Below are 16,508 nucleotides of genomic sequence, written 5' to 3' on the forward strand. Positions count from 1 at the left end.
CGAGCGTAAAATACGTCGTGTGGTTAGAAAAGTTCTACGTGTATGGTACGTAGCTGTTACAAGAGTGCTACGAGAGTGCTACGATTGTACTACGAATGTACCACGCGAATGCTACGATTGTACTACGAATGTACCACGCGAATGCTACGATTGTACTACGAATGTACCACGCGAATGCTACGAAAGAACTATGCGTTTGATATATTATACTTGAACTATGAAATTCCTTGCTAATGATTATGTTTCGTCTTATTTAAATTATTAATTTCAATATCGTTAACTTGTTAATAAATCCTTCAAAGTTAAGATCTTCAGGTTTATTATAATACAAAATTGTACCAATAATTTCAGCAAGCTACTAAAAACTTTTAAATGTCCACTCGTAAAATGAACGTTAATATTAAAGCTCAAAACATCAATTTATTGATACCGAGACGACAGATACTATGACTATAAAACGAAACATGAGATGATGTTCCTACATATTCTTTACTATAAACTTGATCGCATTAGTTTCGTCTAGATTGTAATATAAATATTTTCTTGACGTGGGAGAGCCATGCTTCGGCACGAATGGGCCGGCTCGACCGGAGAAATACCACGGCCTCACAGAAAATCGGCGTGGCACTTGCGCTTTGTTTCGCCGAGTGAGTGAGTTTACCAGAGGCCCAATCCCCTACCCTTTTCCCTTCCCTACCCTCCCCTATTTCCTTCCCTACCCTCCCTTTTCCCTTCCCTATTACCTTTTTCCCTCTAAAAAGGCCGGTAACGCACCTGCCGCTCTTCTGATGCTGCGAGTGTCCATGGGTGACGGAAGTTACTTTCCATCAGGTGACCCTTTGCTCGTTTGCCCCCTTATTTCATAAAAAAAATTACACACCATTTTAGTATTTTATTTGAGACCGTGGTATTTGTCCATCCCGACTCAACACTTCTTACCCAAAGATGGTTCTTCCACATCTACTTGTCAAAGTATTGAAACACGAGTTTAACATGATAATCGATTGTTCGAGTACTGAAAAATCTATATGATGGCTCTATTGTTTTACTACAAGAAGATGACTAAAATCTATCTCTATAGCTTTAAATAAACATGCCAATTAGATTTATAAACGTACATTAGAAAAGAGATTGAAAACATACATTCACTTGAAAACACACCCCTACTGGGTACACAAATCCGTGCTTAAAACTAACAGAAAAACCGTTACAACATTCACATAATATTCACAAGCGTTATACGTGTGAATCGTAGTTCACATACGATAGTATCTAAAGGAAAAATGGCTTCAGACGTCGTATATAAGTAAGGCGTTTATCGAATCTCGTTCTAGATGTGATAAGGGTTTTGCTGCCAAGTAGATTGTAGCCTTCCCTGACATCATAAAGGCATCACGAGGGTAACTTGAAATGTGGATCTTACAATTTTCAAAGGATCTTATTTATTATTCACGTGCATAGGTTATTATTACGCATTACTATCTGAAATAAGATCTCGAAGCGAGATTTAGTTCGACCTCACCGGAAAACCCAAGCTTTAAGGGTGTTTTTACTCTATGCGGGTGAAGAACAGAGGTAATTTCCATAAAAATTCTGAACCCGTTCCACGAATTTAAAATTAACGATCCAATAACCCATTAGAGAAACAAGGAAAATGGGGGGAGCGCTGTGAGGTATTACAATCGATAAAGGTTCAATATATTATAAATAATATTACAATAATATTTCTGTATGTTTGTATGCAAAAATAGTGTTATTGTTTACTTTAAAAGACAAAAAAAATATAATACTTATAAATAATGATAGAATAAAATAAGGACAAAAAGAAAATTAACTTATTAATTTCATAAACCTGTTTTGTATACTTGAAGGTTATTGAGTAGTTGTTATTTACTGCCAAATTAATTGTTATCAACGTTGCTAGAAACTAGTGATATAATACTCCAAATAATTCCGGTCGCACGTGCCCTAAATACGTCCAAAATCTGTCCTCATTGTCAATTATTTCCCTATCAAACCCACGTACAACTCCAGAACTTATAAAAAATGTAGTCCCCTTCAAGTAATGGGGCGTGTAAGGAATATTCTTAGCAAACTTTCCGGCAACCAACTGGTACTGGTTAGGACATGATAAAAGTTTTATGTAGTGCTTACGACTGACCCGATAGTTTAGGAATCCATAACGCGTTATGACACCTATTACATCTATGTCGTGAACCGAAAAGACGGGAAATGGGACGAAAATTTCAGAGAACTACCATTTTTTTGTTCTAAATTGTAATTTTATGATTATATTTTTTTTTTATTTATTTAAGGTCGTTTTAATGTATACAAATGTATTTAAGTCTTCTGTAATGTATTCTTTGTTGTGGTCGCTAATGACCCTGATGTTAAAGCGACCTTAAATAGATTATATTTTTTTTACGAGGAAGGTTAATGAAAACAGAGAGCTAATTGTTTCAATATTCTTTTTAAATACAAACTACACCTTTAATAACTATAATTAGAATGTATTTAAAATAATTGAAAATGCATGCATAAAAGAATCACGACCGCATAAAATACAAAAAAATGTAATCGTAAAAAATAAAAGCACAAAACAATATTTCATAATATAATTCAAATATGATTATTCGTACATAAAACGCTTAAGTGCCTTAGTTAATACAGTTTGGATGATTTATTCTTTTAGGAGACACAATAAACTTGCACAAGCAAAACTTAGCGCATTAATCATTTTGAGAACTTGTGATAACGGTGCAATTCTTAATTATGAGCTTCTACAACTGTAGGTAGCTTTCGGCAGAGAAAAACATTTATAGTTCATTAAATTCTAAAGGAATATTTTATTTTAATGATTAATAATGATATATTTATTAAGTTTAACTTAATAACAAAATAAGGAACTCGAAGTCCAAAACAAACAGAAGTTTTGCGGCCACCATCACAATGTCATAGCGTAGATACTTCTAATCGGTAGAAAAGCTCAAAATAAAAACGCCAATATTGTCTGAAAACAAAAACAAAAAATAAACAATAAAAAAAATATAAAAACAAACAAAAAAAAGTTTCAAGTAAGTTCAAACTTTACTTACAATCACAGGCGGCGGGTATTCAACTTTCGCCGAACGCAAAATATCTACCAGATGAACCATATGGACAGATGAATAAGTCCGAATTTCAACAAAAATGTTATGTATTTAGGGTTCGAAGGTAAGCACGTTCGTACGATTGTCGGAGCAGAGCGGCACAACTTTCCCCCGCGACGGTTAAACGTTGACTAAACGGCGCGCGAAGGCATACGCACGCGGGAGAGGGGGTACGCACTCACGCAGCCGTGACAGCCAATCGCGTGCGTGCGTCGCGCGCACCCCCGCGCCTCAGGCCCCGCCCCGCGCCCTCCGTCACCTCACAATCGATGCCCTATATTGCATTAATTATTTAGGAAACACGCAATGAGATACCACAAGGTGGCAGATAAGGGATCTTCGGTCTTAAAATAAATCATCGCCTGTTTTTACAGTGCAGCGGCCAGCGCGGGTCAGTGATAACGTGTTACTCAAACGTCACGTTGCGCGACCGATAGCATGATTGTTTTTATTTTCGAACGTAGCGTAAACATGTTTTCACACTAGTCGCTACAGAACTTGCTGATTACAAACGGACGATTCTCTTAGAACATTTCTTGGAAATAACAAAAATACACTAGACAATACAGTATAAAATAATGAGATAATCTAATATTTTCAAAGCGAATATTATCAAAATATCCATGCTAAAAAATTGATTTAATAAAAATCTCTACATTAAAGTAAGGCTAAAAATAAGTCTAAGCTATTTTAATCTAAATATTTATAATGCACTCGTTCTATTTGATTTTATTATAGTAAGCCTCATTCTTATTCACATTTCCTCCGAACATGATTGCGATGACGGCCCGTTATTAGGTTTATGGTAAAGTCTTTTCGCCTTCCATTTTTTATCTGAGTGCGTTTTAATATTATTTTTTATATCTTTTATCATTCCTTTTTTTATTACCTATATATTTTTAAATACACGATGTTTTGTGATGGATGATGATGAATAAAATGTATGCTTCGAAGCCGCTAATTGGCTTCGAAGCGTACATTTTATTCATTATCATCATCATCATCAGCCTATTGTCGTCCACTGCTGAACGTAGGCCTCCCCCAATGAGCGCCAACCATCCCGAACTTGGGCAGCCCTCCATCCGCTGCCAGCCACTTTCTTCAAATCGTCGGTCCACCATGCAGCGGGACGTCCTACACTACGTTTGCCTAAACGTGGTCTCCACTCTAACACTTGTCTGCTCCATCTACCGTCTTCCCGTCTGCAGACATGACCAGCCCACTTCCACTTCAGCGTGCTAATTCTATGAGCAATGTCGGTGACTTTAGTTCTCTGGCGAATGATTATATTAGGAATTTTGTCTACCAGAGATACTCCCATCATAGCTCTTTCCATAGCACGCTGAGCAACCTCAAACTTGTGAACTAGTCCTCCGGTGAGTGTCCACGTTTCAGCTCCGTATGTCATTACCGGTAGAACGCATTGATTAAAAATCCTGGACTTAAGGGATAGTGGGATCGACAATTTAAAGATATTCCGGAACTTCCCAAATGCAGTCCAGCCTAAGCGTATTCTTCTATTCGCCTCCTTCTCAAAGTTGTGCTGCCCTAGTTGAATTGTTTGGCCAAGATATACGTATTCTTGCACAACTTCGAGACTAGCGCCATTAACGACGACAGGTCTCGGGAGAATATGTATATTAAACATGACTTTGGTTTTATTTAGGTTCATCCCGAGTCCCACCTGTCCAGAAAAATCGTTTAGGCTGTTCAGCATCTCTTCCAGGTCCTTCAGAGATTCTGACATAATGATTATGTCGTCCGCAAAACGCAAATGTGAGATGTGCTGGCCGTTAATGCTTAGACCCCGTCCGTGCCAATCAAACTTCTTAAAAACGTCCTCCAACACGTTATTAAACAGTTTCGGAGAAATAACATCTCCCTGTCTTACTCCTCGGCGTAATTGGATAGGACTTGTGCTCTTTTCTTGCACTTGGACGGTCATCGTTGCGGCCTTGTACAGATATCTTAAAACCTCGACATAGCGGTAGTCCACCAGGCATCTTTGCATACATTTTATTACATGTTATTAATTATATTAAAACATCGAAAAGAAACTTTAAAGTCTACTGGTTAAACTTAGTATTCTATGTTTCTAATGGTATGCGTATGGCTCTTTTCATATTGAATAACGTTTAGCTAACTACTTATTACATATCTACTTATTACCAGGTATAAAGTTATTATAATTGGACGCTGTTAAGCATTTGTGTATCAAATTACAAAAAAAATATGTACTTATTGAGTTATGAATCCAACAAAGTCCTTAAGATCATTTGAAGATGACTGCATTCATAACTCAACACTAAATTTTTTGTGGGTTAATACACAAATGCCTTACCAATTATAAAACAATTAGATTATACCCAACTTTAATATTAGATTTTATGTGAAATATAAACCATGGCAAAAAGAAGGCTTCATAAAATTTTGTGTCACGTTTTCGCATGGCTTGTCACGGGGTCACTGAGATTTTTATATTTCACCAAGCTTCTTGACGTCATACTGAGAACAGTGGAGTCACAGTGTTTACAAGCCAGCGCACGAAGAGTAAGAAATTGACAAAGAAACTGGTTGTGTTATACTGTGTTATGTTGTGTTGTGTACTTTTAATTAATTTACCCAATTTATTTATTTTCAATAAACATTTAAATAAACTAAATTTTAAAATATTAACACATAAAACTATTGAGTAGTGATACATACTAATATTATAAATGCAAAAGTTTATCTGTCTGTCTATCTGTCTGTTTTACCTCTTTACGCCCAGACAGACAAACAGACACACTTTCGCATTTATAATATCCTACTAATATTATAAAGGCGAAAGTTTGGATGTATGGATGTATGTATAGATGTTTGTTACTCTTTCACGTTAAAACTACTGAATGGATTTTAATGAAAATTTACAATAATATAGTTACAGAATAACACATAGGCTACAATTTTAAGTGACTTTTAAAATGGAGGAGGTGTTATGTTCGTTTTTTTATGTTCAACCGATTATATAAAACTGATTTTTAAAATTTTTCTTAATAATAGTGCTGACATGATCTGATAAGGGATCCATAAGTAATCGAGGGAACTCCTCATTTATATGGAAACATGTGGTGACTTCGGTTTCGTCAGCAGTAAGAAATGCATTGGTACCAAGTTGGGATGATAATCCCAACTTGGTACCAATGGTACCATATTCATAAACGTGGTGACCTGATGAAGGGGTCCATAAGTAATCGAGGAAACTCCTCAAAATTTATATGGGAACATGTGGTGACTTCGGTTTCGTGAGCAGTATTCTAAGCTTATGCTACCAACAAGTAAGATTTTATACCAAGGTATACCATGGTTCATAAGGTGCTGAGCGAACTCCTGACTCTTTATAGATACAAGTTTAGGAGTTTCGAGGTTGCTTTAAGAACGCAAATCATATGCTACTATGCAAATTACATTCATCATCGTCATCACTACCAACCATTATAGAACCATCATGTATCGTCCCGTTTTGACCCTATTATTGGTACTTTTCATAGTCTTTTATTGCGGGCAACACCGCGGGGCACAACTAGTTATATGATATACATATTATAATTATAAGTTATAATACTAGTTTAATATATTCAAAGCTACTTGCATGTTAGTATCGTAAGTCAAAACGTAGTCCCGAAGGCAACATTCGGAATTCCGTTTAGTAATATTAATTCGCAATCACGAAGCATAAATAAGTAGCCGATCCATACAAACATAAGGACGCATCGCAATGTATTAGACGAGATTTATTGGTTTGTAACCTGTCAGTGCTGTGCAAATTTATTTTCGGTATGGGTTCTGGAGTCGGCAATACGTAAATATAAGAGTAGTAAGAGTCTTTGTTGGATTTATCGTAAGGATAAAGAGATTACTAATTTTTTTCTAGGCTTTATAATAATTGAAGACGTAAAACGTGTATGTGGTTGTTTTTTTAGGCCGAGAAAATTGTGTATTTGAAATAAAAATGTGGATTCGATGTACAGTCAGGTATAATAATATTAGCCATAAATGATGATGTAGGTAAGTTACAAGGTCTGTTCAAGTTATAAGAGAAAAAATGCGAAATTGTTCTTATGATGTACAATGTTAGTAACCAACTTTCATCATGTTTTCAAATATGAAATATTACTAAGACCACATTATTTGATACGCCATAATATTTCTTTTAATTATTATAATACTCTCTCGTTTGTCTGTCTCTAATTTTTTTAAGCATAATCATTTAAATCTATGCATACCTAGTTTATTAACAAAATAAGTTTTGCGATTCTTGTATGTTGTTTAAGCGAAATATACCTATTAAATTCTAACTAATTTGTGTGTAACAGTTATAATAAAAATATCGTAGACGTAACAGTTTTATATGGATACACAAAATATAAAACATCTTAATTAGACACAAGACTTAATAGGATAAACTTATCAATACTACTCGTTAATTCAAACTATAGAGTACAAAAGATCTTACAAATGACTTAATTAATTACATCCGAAGCCCATTTGTCCCATTTATTGTACATTAGTAAACAAGTCGGTTTAATGTGTCTGGGCAAGATACATCAGGATTCAGACCGTCTTAGAGTCACCTGCGACCAGCCAGCGGTCGTGTCGTGAATAACGACGCAACTCCTTCATACATATTTGATTTATGCACTTGATGTGCTCAATCTGGATCAAATTAAATCAACGGTTTCATATAAATATGAATCTTCCTGTAATAGAGACAGAGGCACTAGGCCTCGAATCTGAGACTGAATTTCAGGTTGTATCTAATACGTGGGTCTTTTACCGTGTGCGAGCAAACAATACAGCCAAGTGAGAATGTGATAATAAAGGTACAAAAATATTAGAACTCTACACTTATAGTTATAAGTGTTGAATAAGATATTATAAATATAAAATAAGCAGTATACAATTAGCAGTAAAAATAAGCAGTATAGCTCCAGTTATTTTTTTTTATAACTGATATTTTTATGTAAAGTACGAACGAAGTAACGAATCTAAAAGTTCCGCCTTTGTCGAACATAAACATGAAACACACCAAACATAATATAACTCCGCTCTATTTAATCTACACTAATAAACCGTAACGTAATCAACTTACTAATAGTTGATAAAATCTAACAGGAAGACTCTTTAGCAAATTGTGACAGCGACAGGAATAGGCAATTAAAAAGATATTAGTACAAAAACTCGCAATTACTCCACTAAGTTTCGATGTCGTTAACCAACGCTTATAGCATTATTATTTCACGAAAAGTTTCTTTAATCATCTGTTACTTATATTAGTATTTTATAATGGCATACATTTACGCACAGAAATAAGATTGCAGTTGCCAGGTTAAGTTATTTTAAACTGTCTCTATACAGGTTGTAACAAAACAAATTGATATATATTATGTGTCTCTTGTAAAGAGTTGTGTACTATGAAAGTAGTACCGCTAAAAGAGCAATTTTAACGCTTCTTTGTATTACCCTAAAGCACAACCCAAAGTATTAACACTTTGTTTTGTTACACCCTGTATAAATGCAGTTGATATTTTTTCTTGTTTTTGACTTTTTTTTATATTACATTTCTTAAAAAATATTTTTTTATTCGAAAAGAGTGTATAGGTTAAGCTCCGATTTTAATATTTTTTTGTTCGATGACTAAATTAACTTAAATATTGTGATCAACTTGCTTGTGTGTATTTAGTTTTAGACAGTGTCTGTCTATAAGCCAGCCGCGGCACAGCGGCGTCCAAAACACGAAACAATAAAATACATCGAATATAAATATAAAGTTATTTCATGACAAAATATGATCGGTAGAGGAAATGTGATAAACAAACAAATTGTAAACGATTACCGTCGGAGTTGGAGCGCGGCCAAGTGCAGGTGTGAGTGAAGCCTGGCCAAATACAAGAAAAACCTTTTTGCTGAGCTCTGTTTACGTTGCATTTTTATCAAACAAACCCGCTTATAAACCATTGTAAATGAATCGCTCGGGATTTAAGTGAACCACTTTTAAAATTGGAATAAAATGTTTTGTAATAAAATTTATATTTTTTTTCAATTTCCTCGTCGTATAATTTTTTTATTTCAGCTTTTACACTAGGTTAGTCTAAAGGAAGAGACCTTCATCAAAATTTGTGGCAGTTTTTATTAAGAGTTCCTACTTTTTCACAGATCTTCAAAACTCTTCTAAAGATCGAAATAGACTATCCACTACTATCTAGGTGGCCTATAAATTCCACAGCTATTAATAAAATAAATACATTAAGTAATACCTTAAAAGATATTAGAATTCAGGGATCAAATCCACTTATAGACGAGGCGAGTTTTCCGGCCGTTTCAGTTCGATTGGTCAGCAGAGGGTGGGATTACCATCCCTTTTATGGTCACCGATCACAATCCACAAACGCAATATTACTAACTTCAAATGGACTGTAGGCTCTTTGGTTTTATCCCTTTTCGGAAAATGCATATTCATATACATTTTGTTGTATTACATAAAAAACTAGGAGCGAACTTTGTTCGCGCATAAAATCATTTATCGCGTATTCTTGAATTCGTTTATCTTTTTTCTAAATCTTTTAGGCCTATTGATTGGATTCGAATCTGTGACCACGGCTAGAGAACCACTTAATAGACCATTGACGTCGTTAATTCATAGTTATATATTTCGGCGAGCTTTTGCCCGCGGCTTCGCTCGCGTTAAGAAGTATTATTATATAGAAACTTTCATCCCTTATTTTAACCCTTTGGGGTTGGAATATATCAAAATCCTTTCTTAGTGGATGCCTATGTTATAACATCTACCTGCATGCAAAATTTCAGCCCGATCCGTCCAGTGGTTTGGGCTGTGCGTTGATAGATCACCATGTCAGTCGGTCACCTTTTAGTTTTATATACAGTGTGTAACAAAAATAAGCGATAATACTTTAGGGTGTGTACGTGTTCCTTGTAGAGAGTTCACTGTGAAAGTAGCAGCTCTGAAAGACGTTTTTTTTTCACTTTTGTATGGGCAAGGGCCCGAGCGTCACGAGTTTCCCCATACAAAAGTGAAAAAATTTTTTAGTCTTTCAGCGCTGCTACTTTCACAGTGAACTCTCTACAAGGAACACATACACACCCTAAAGTATTATCACTTATTTTTGGTACACCCTGTATATAGATAAATAATTCTGAGTCTTGCGAATACGAAGTTTCATTTATCTAAGTCTTGAAATAAAAATCGTAATGAGATCGTAATCGCTTACAAAATAACGTTGTAACATCCCAGAATAGATGAAACTTAATACATTAATGTTATTAAGTTCCGTAGAGTTGGCTCACATGAAAACTTCGTTTAGTTTAATAAGTACATTAAAGCTCGTAAGCTTAAACTTTCCAGCGTAAATATTTACGTGGAGATAAGAGTGTGGAGCTTCGAGAATAATCGGTTATTAAGGTAGGTTTTCTTTAATATTGACATTCAATCATTCGGGTGTATGTGCAAGATATTAAAAAAGTTTGTTTTGTTATTGATGTAATTGATGAGTTGTTTGTTTTCTTATTATGTATGTGTACTAGTTGAAATCGGTAATATATTATTAGAAATTGCTTATTCTGACTTGATGGTTTCAAATTATATTCATAATTTCAATAAATAGCTAAGAAAAATAATAAAATGATGAGAACGTAACCTAAAGATCCCCCTTCTTCTGTTGCTACTGCCCGTTATAGTTAGGTGAAGGTATTTTTAAATTTTAATAAAGCCCACTAAGGCACGGAGAGCCATAAAAAGGTAGAACAAGGCAAAAAATGATACGCATTATTCACAGGTACTGGTGACTACGGATACGCCCTCCGCCTAAAGTATTCTTCACATTGAGTGCGGTGAAAATGCAATGTTTTATCAAGTTGCTTTTAATGTACTTATATTAATTGTTAGTAAATATTTGCAGTAAAAATTAAGTTGATAAAATTTAACTGTGACATAACCTTTGGATTTCATTTTATATAGAATCACCCATATTATAATAATACCTATTATATTATACTCATGATAACTATGCACTTTCATCTTCAATTTTCGTCATCTTCCTTCATTGAACTTTCGTTTTGGTGCATTCAATAATCGAATGCGTCAACGAACGCAACACCAACATTGTCATTTTTGTTCAGTTGCAGTGTCTGTCAGATTATTGTAACATGTGCGACGAGAACATTTTACTGGGTGGAATATGTGCGGCTTATTTGGTCATAACTCATAAGAAATTCCAGAAAAAAAAGAAATAAGCGAAAGTTTTGGATACGGTCAGAGCGCACGCGTCACGGGCATGCCTCACGTGCGCTGTTGACTGCGCCTACTAATATATATTCTGTGACTGCGCTATAACGTATACCCTTGACGAACAAAAAAGGCACAGTGTGGACAAAGCTATTGAATGCTTCAAGGAACGCAACGCCAATATTGTCACTTTTGAAGTTTTGGATACGGTCAGATGCGTTGCGGGCATGCCTCACGTTTGCTGTTGACTGCACGGCGCTATAACGCATGCCCTTGACGAACAGAAAAAGTCACAGTGTGGACAAAGCTAATGAACGTCAAGATGACCTACAGTATACGAAATCTTATTCACAAAGAATAAGTAGATGCACTTTTATTTATTCTGTGGCTGTTTGAAATATTTTCTTTATTAATTTAATGATGAAAAGTTCATAGTAGTAATAAAAATATATTACAAAATAATTATCCCATTGTTTCTAATATATATTGCAGAATCTGTAATAAAGCAATATTCATTCAACCTTCAGATAGACTATAAATAAAATATCGCTTCTCGTATAAAAGTCATCTTATATTATGAGAGGAGCGTATCTCGACCAACGTACTAATTTGCTAGGGTCACTGAGTTTTAGGTTCACTTGGCGACCTTCAGACTCTTCTCGGAGGTTTTTATGAAAATATAGTGTTCTTCTGAGAAAATATTATATATTATATCATTAATATAGCGAGAATATCCTCCAATATATTATTCTTAAAGGGTTTATACGTCAACTTGGAGGATTTGGGCAAATCGAAAACGCTGGTTATTTTCTAGTAAAATTCAAATTTTCCTTTTATAATTTCAACATTTCAATAACGTTACTAATAATATACAAAAATCTATATAAATAAGAAAATGTTACCTTCGCTAAAACTCGAGACTCGACTCGGCTGAACCGATTTGGCTAATTTTATAGTTTTGAAATATTCCTGGAAATCTAGGGAAGGTTTCCGGTGGGAAAGGGATGCGAAGTTCACCAGGTCATCTGGTATTTTAATAATAATAATAGCTCCCACACCGATTTCGGTGACGGTGGCCGGTTTCATTGAAACCAGGCCAGCTACGCAGGAGTAATTTTATAGTGCCCAAGTGTGTGCGCAGTACCCAAGAGCACTCTCTATTCCTTTTACTCTCATAACCCAGTGGGACGGAAGACCGACACGACTGGCGAGAGATCAGGCGCAGGACCGACTTTTTACATGCCCATCCGACGCATGGATCATCTTACTTGTCAGACAATCAGGTGATCAGCCTGCATTGTCCTAACCAAACTTGGAAATAACATGTTTCCAACGCGGGAATCGAACCCACGACCTCGGAGTCAAGAGCCGCGCTCTGTACCACTAGACCACGGAGGCGTTAAAATCTGGTATTTTATAAGAATGAAGTAGACATTTTAAGTTAGATTTTGTAGGAATGAATCCTAAGCTTGCACGCAATGTCGTCTCAATCAAATAGGACAAACACATTATTTGATACTAAGTTTTGTGTGACCTTAAAATGTACCATATTTATGCAAATAAAGAATATTATTACTATTAAAGTTTTGCGTAAACACATTCTTCGATACAAAGTTTTGCGTAACCTTAAATTGTATCATATTTATGCAAATAACAATATTATTATTACTATTAAGTTTTGCGTAAACATTTTTTTCTAAAGTTTTTTTACACACGAGTTGGTTAAGTACAATTTCGTGTGAAAAATATCTACTTAAATAAAATAGACCACACGAAAGTGCAGAAGCACTCACTCGACACCGTATGCTCAAAATACTCGTCTGTCCCACTGTACTTAAGTCTAGACGGTCACTTGTTAAGGTGAAAGAAATTCACTCGCCAAGAAAGATTATAAAACGCTCCTTAAAAGTCTATTACGAAGTTGACTCTGAAAGAATATATAAATTTACTTTCGAGGAATAAATAAGAAGAACGTCAACTACATAATACATTAACAAAACACGCAAGAGTGTATTACCTTTTGTCGAGGACTGTACAGATGAAAGGGGAACAAAGGTAAGAAACTACGTTATAAGATACTTTTATTGTGTCTCTTATTATATTATATTGCAAAAGTATACACTTCAAAGTAGTACACAATCATCCTTTTATTTCTAAATAATATATGAATATGAAAAAAACTTATTAAGAAAATACCCGCTTCTAGCTAAAAAGTTATTCTTACAGAACATGTACTCAAGCTCTTTTCTCATCGCAGATATTATCTTCTTGTGACTGGACTGCTGAAAGTTGACATCTTGCTTAATGCTTGATCATGATCATCCCGCGTCCACGTCAACATTTTTTTTCGTATTTTTTAAAATAAAAAGTAGGTATCCTTTGTTACTTCTGATACCTCCAAGAGTATGTGTATAAAGTTTCATGATGATTCGTCAAGTAGTTTTTGCATGAAAGCGTAACAAACGTCCACGCTTTCACATTTAAGATATTAGTAAGGATATAAGTTCTAGAATAAAGATTTAATAAATATTCTGAACAAAACGTTTCTTATGAGTACTGCCCTAAAAATTCCGTATAAAAAAATGAGTTGCACTTCGAGACTCCCAACAGAAGCGACACGAAACTGCATTTTTGTCGCACAGTAAAAACAGACGAGATATAACTTCAGCTCTTACGCCATGCCGGCGGTCTCCTCTCTCTTTGTCTTTTAAATTTAAAGCCCCAATTTCACCAACGACTGTTAAAGTTAACGCTCAAATTAGTATCACGTTACCTCTTTCGTTTTTCTTATGAATGAAAGAGAAGACTTGACATTTTAACAAGCTGTTAGCACTAACAGACGTTGGTGAGATTGGGGCTTAGCCTCAAAAAAAAAATCAAAACGCTGCTTAAGAAGTTTTTCAAAATAAAATTCGTTTTCACATGTTATTCTTACAAACTTCAAACCTTTGCATGTAATAAACATGATAATATAATAATAATTATCGTTCCCGTCCACGCAGGAGTTGGGAACATTTTTGAACTTTTCCCTTTTTCTTATCAAACAATGAACCCAATCTGTCAGTTCTCACACTCTCGTTAGAACTGTCCCATCCGTCGATCATAGAGCTTGTTAAAACTTGGGCGGAAAAAAGTTTTAAGGACCGCATACTAACATGAAATATGATCAAAGAACAATTTTTCCTCTAGTAATATTATGCGCATAATCTTTTCTAGTTCCATGATTTTCTTGTGATATTCTTTCGGTTTCGTTTTTAATTAATATCGAAGTTTTATGTTTTCGTTCGGTTTTTGTTGCTTCGCATAAAATGTTATATTAGATATTTAGATGCGATAAAATACTGTTTGAAATTGTATATTAAAATATGCGACATGAAATCATATTGATATTATTATTATAGCAAACCTAACAAACAATTAAATTATTTAAAACATCATCAATCACAGTACTTTAATCCTGTATAAATTTAATCTCATCGTATGGCGAGATTGCACGAATTCTTTAATTTACATTCTGTCATAAAAATCTTGTAGCAAAAACTAGCGTATTCCAATAATTTCCCAACAGTAAATCTACCTCGTCCCGGGAGATCAGCTTCGGCGTTAAAGGAGAAAATTAAAACCGGCTCAACTTATAAATTATAAAACGCGATGCATAATAACAAAGTCGGAACTATTGTTGCTAATGATTCAAAGCGGGTCACGGAATACCAGTAAGGCGGGAGAAAATTGGACGGAATCTACAAAGGATAATAAAATTTACACATTTTATAAAAATATTGCGAAATTAGAAGCGGCGTCGTTGAATTTTATTAATTTATAATATTTTTCTAGCTTTCTACGAATAATAATAACAAAAAAGTGGCTCAGTTGGTGGTGCGTTGGTAGCGCAAACCGGGGGTCGCGGGTTTGAATCCCGCCGACGGAACAAAACGTTTTCAATGTTCCTGGGTCTTGGAATATGTATTAAATATATATAGTATGATATAATAAAAATCTCAAATAATATAAGTATAATAATATAAAAGTATTAAATATAATAATAATTCCGTTGTCCGGTACCCGTAACACAAGTCCTTCAGGTACTTAGCACTGGGCCAGACTGACGTGGTGTGAAGCGTCCATAGATCTGGGTGCACGGGAGTGCCCCCGCCAAGATGAGCCAAGCGAAGCGCGCATGGGCACTACCTACCTTTTCTCGAAACGTTTCGTCGTATTTTTGCACCCTCGTAACTTTGGTTCGGATAGTGCCAGATAGTTGAAATTTTGCAGATATAATGGCATGAGTATAATAATTAAATGCGCAAAGTTTGAATATTGTTACTATTATACTTTAGATTTTATAGGTGTCCAAAAACCCACAAAAATGGCACTGAATTACCGATCATCAAAATTGTTAGGATACTTCCTAAAGTCTGAGAAAGCTGAAATTTGGTATGTAACCTACTATTAGTACAGAAACAACAAAAAAATTATCAAACCCAACCTAACCTATCCCATCCCCTTGATATAGAGGGTGGATGTTAGTATGAGATATCCCCGTTTCTTAAGCTAGATACAAAATAAAAAATAGTTTAAAATGTCATTTTTATTTGTCACAAGAATGTGACTAATAAAAAGTTAGCTATGAGAGACCACAGAATCACAGAAAACCGGCGTGAAACAGCGCTTGCGCTGTGTTTCGTCTAGTGAGTGAGTTTAGCGGAGACCCAACAGTGAACCCTACATCTTATTCCCTGTCCCTATGTTTACTTAGAGCGACCGCAGACTTACAATTTCAAGTTGGCCAACTGAATCGCAATTCACAAAGTATACCAATAGCTATAGTGACTTATGAGAGCTTAATAACAATTGGACAACTAAATAATAATTGGACACCAATCGTATTAAAACCGTGACTCCTTTCCGATTACCTACAATAATTAAAAAGTTGTCCAATTAATTTATTGTGATACTACCATATACTACGCAATTTAGTTGTACGCAGTATGATAGTCGGCCAACTTGAAAGCGTATATTTGCGGTGACCCTTAAGGGTAAACTTGAAATAGATTAAAATAGATTCATTATTAGGAATT

The 16,508-nt window shown here is 35.0% G+C and overlaps 1 protein-coding gene across 4 annotated transcripts in view; it reads right to left on the minus strand.

The window, feature by feature from the left end:
• Nucleotides 1–16,508, minus strand: part of LOC121739845 (CUGBP Elav-like family member 3) — a 604,208-nt gene that overhangs the window by 185,572 nt on the left and 402,128 nt on the right. Inside the window, exon 1 of one of the 4 annotated variants that reach the window (XM_042132432.1) lies at nt 3,096–3,253. The exons of the other annotated variants lie outside the window; for them this stretch is intronic. Coding sequence (XP_041988366.1) covers nt 3,096–3,155 — 60 coding nt within the window. The 5' untranslated portion in view covers nt 3,156–3,253. Of the gene's footprint in view, nt 1–3,095; nt 3,254–16,508 lie in introns of those variants that run through there. 4 annotated transcript variants of the gene reach the window in all.

This window comes from Aricia agestis, chromosome 2, assembly GCF_905147365.1.
Source record: "Aricia agestis chromosome 2, ilAriAges1.1, whole genome shotgun sequence".
NCBI classification, from domain to species: domain Eukaryota; kingdom Metazoa; phylum Arthropoda; class Insecta; order Lepidoptera; family Lycaenidae; genus Aricia; species Aricia agestis.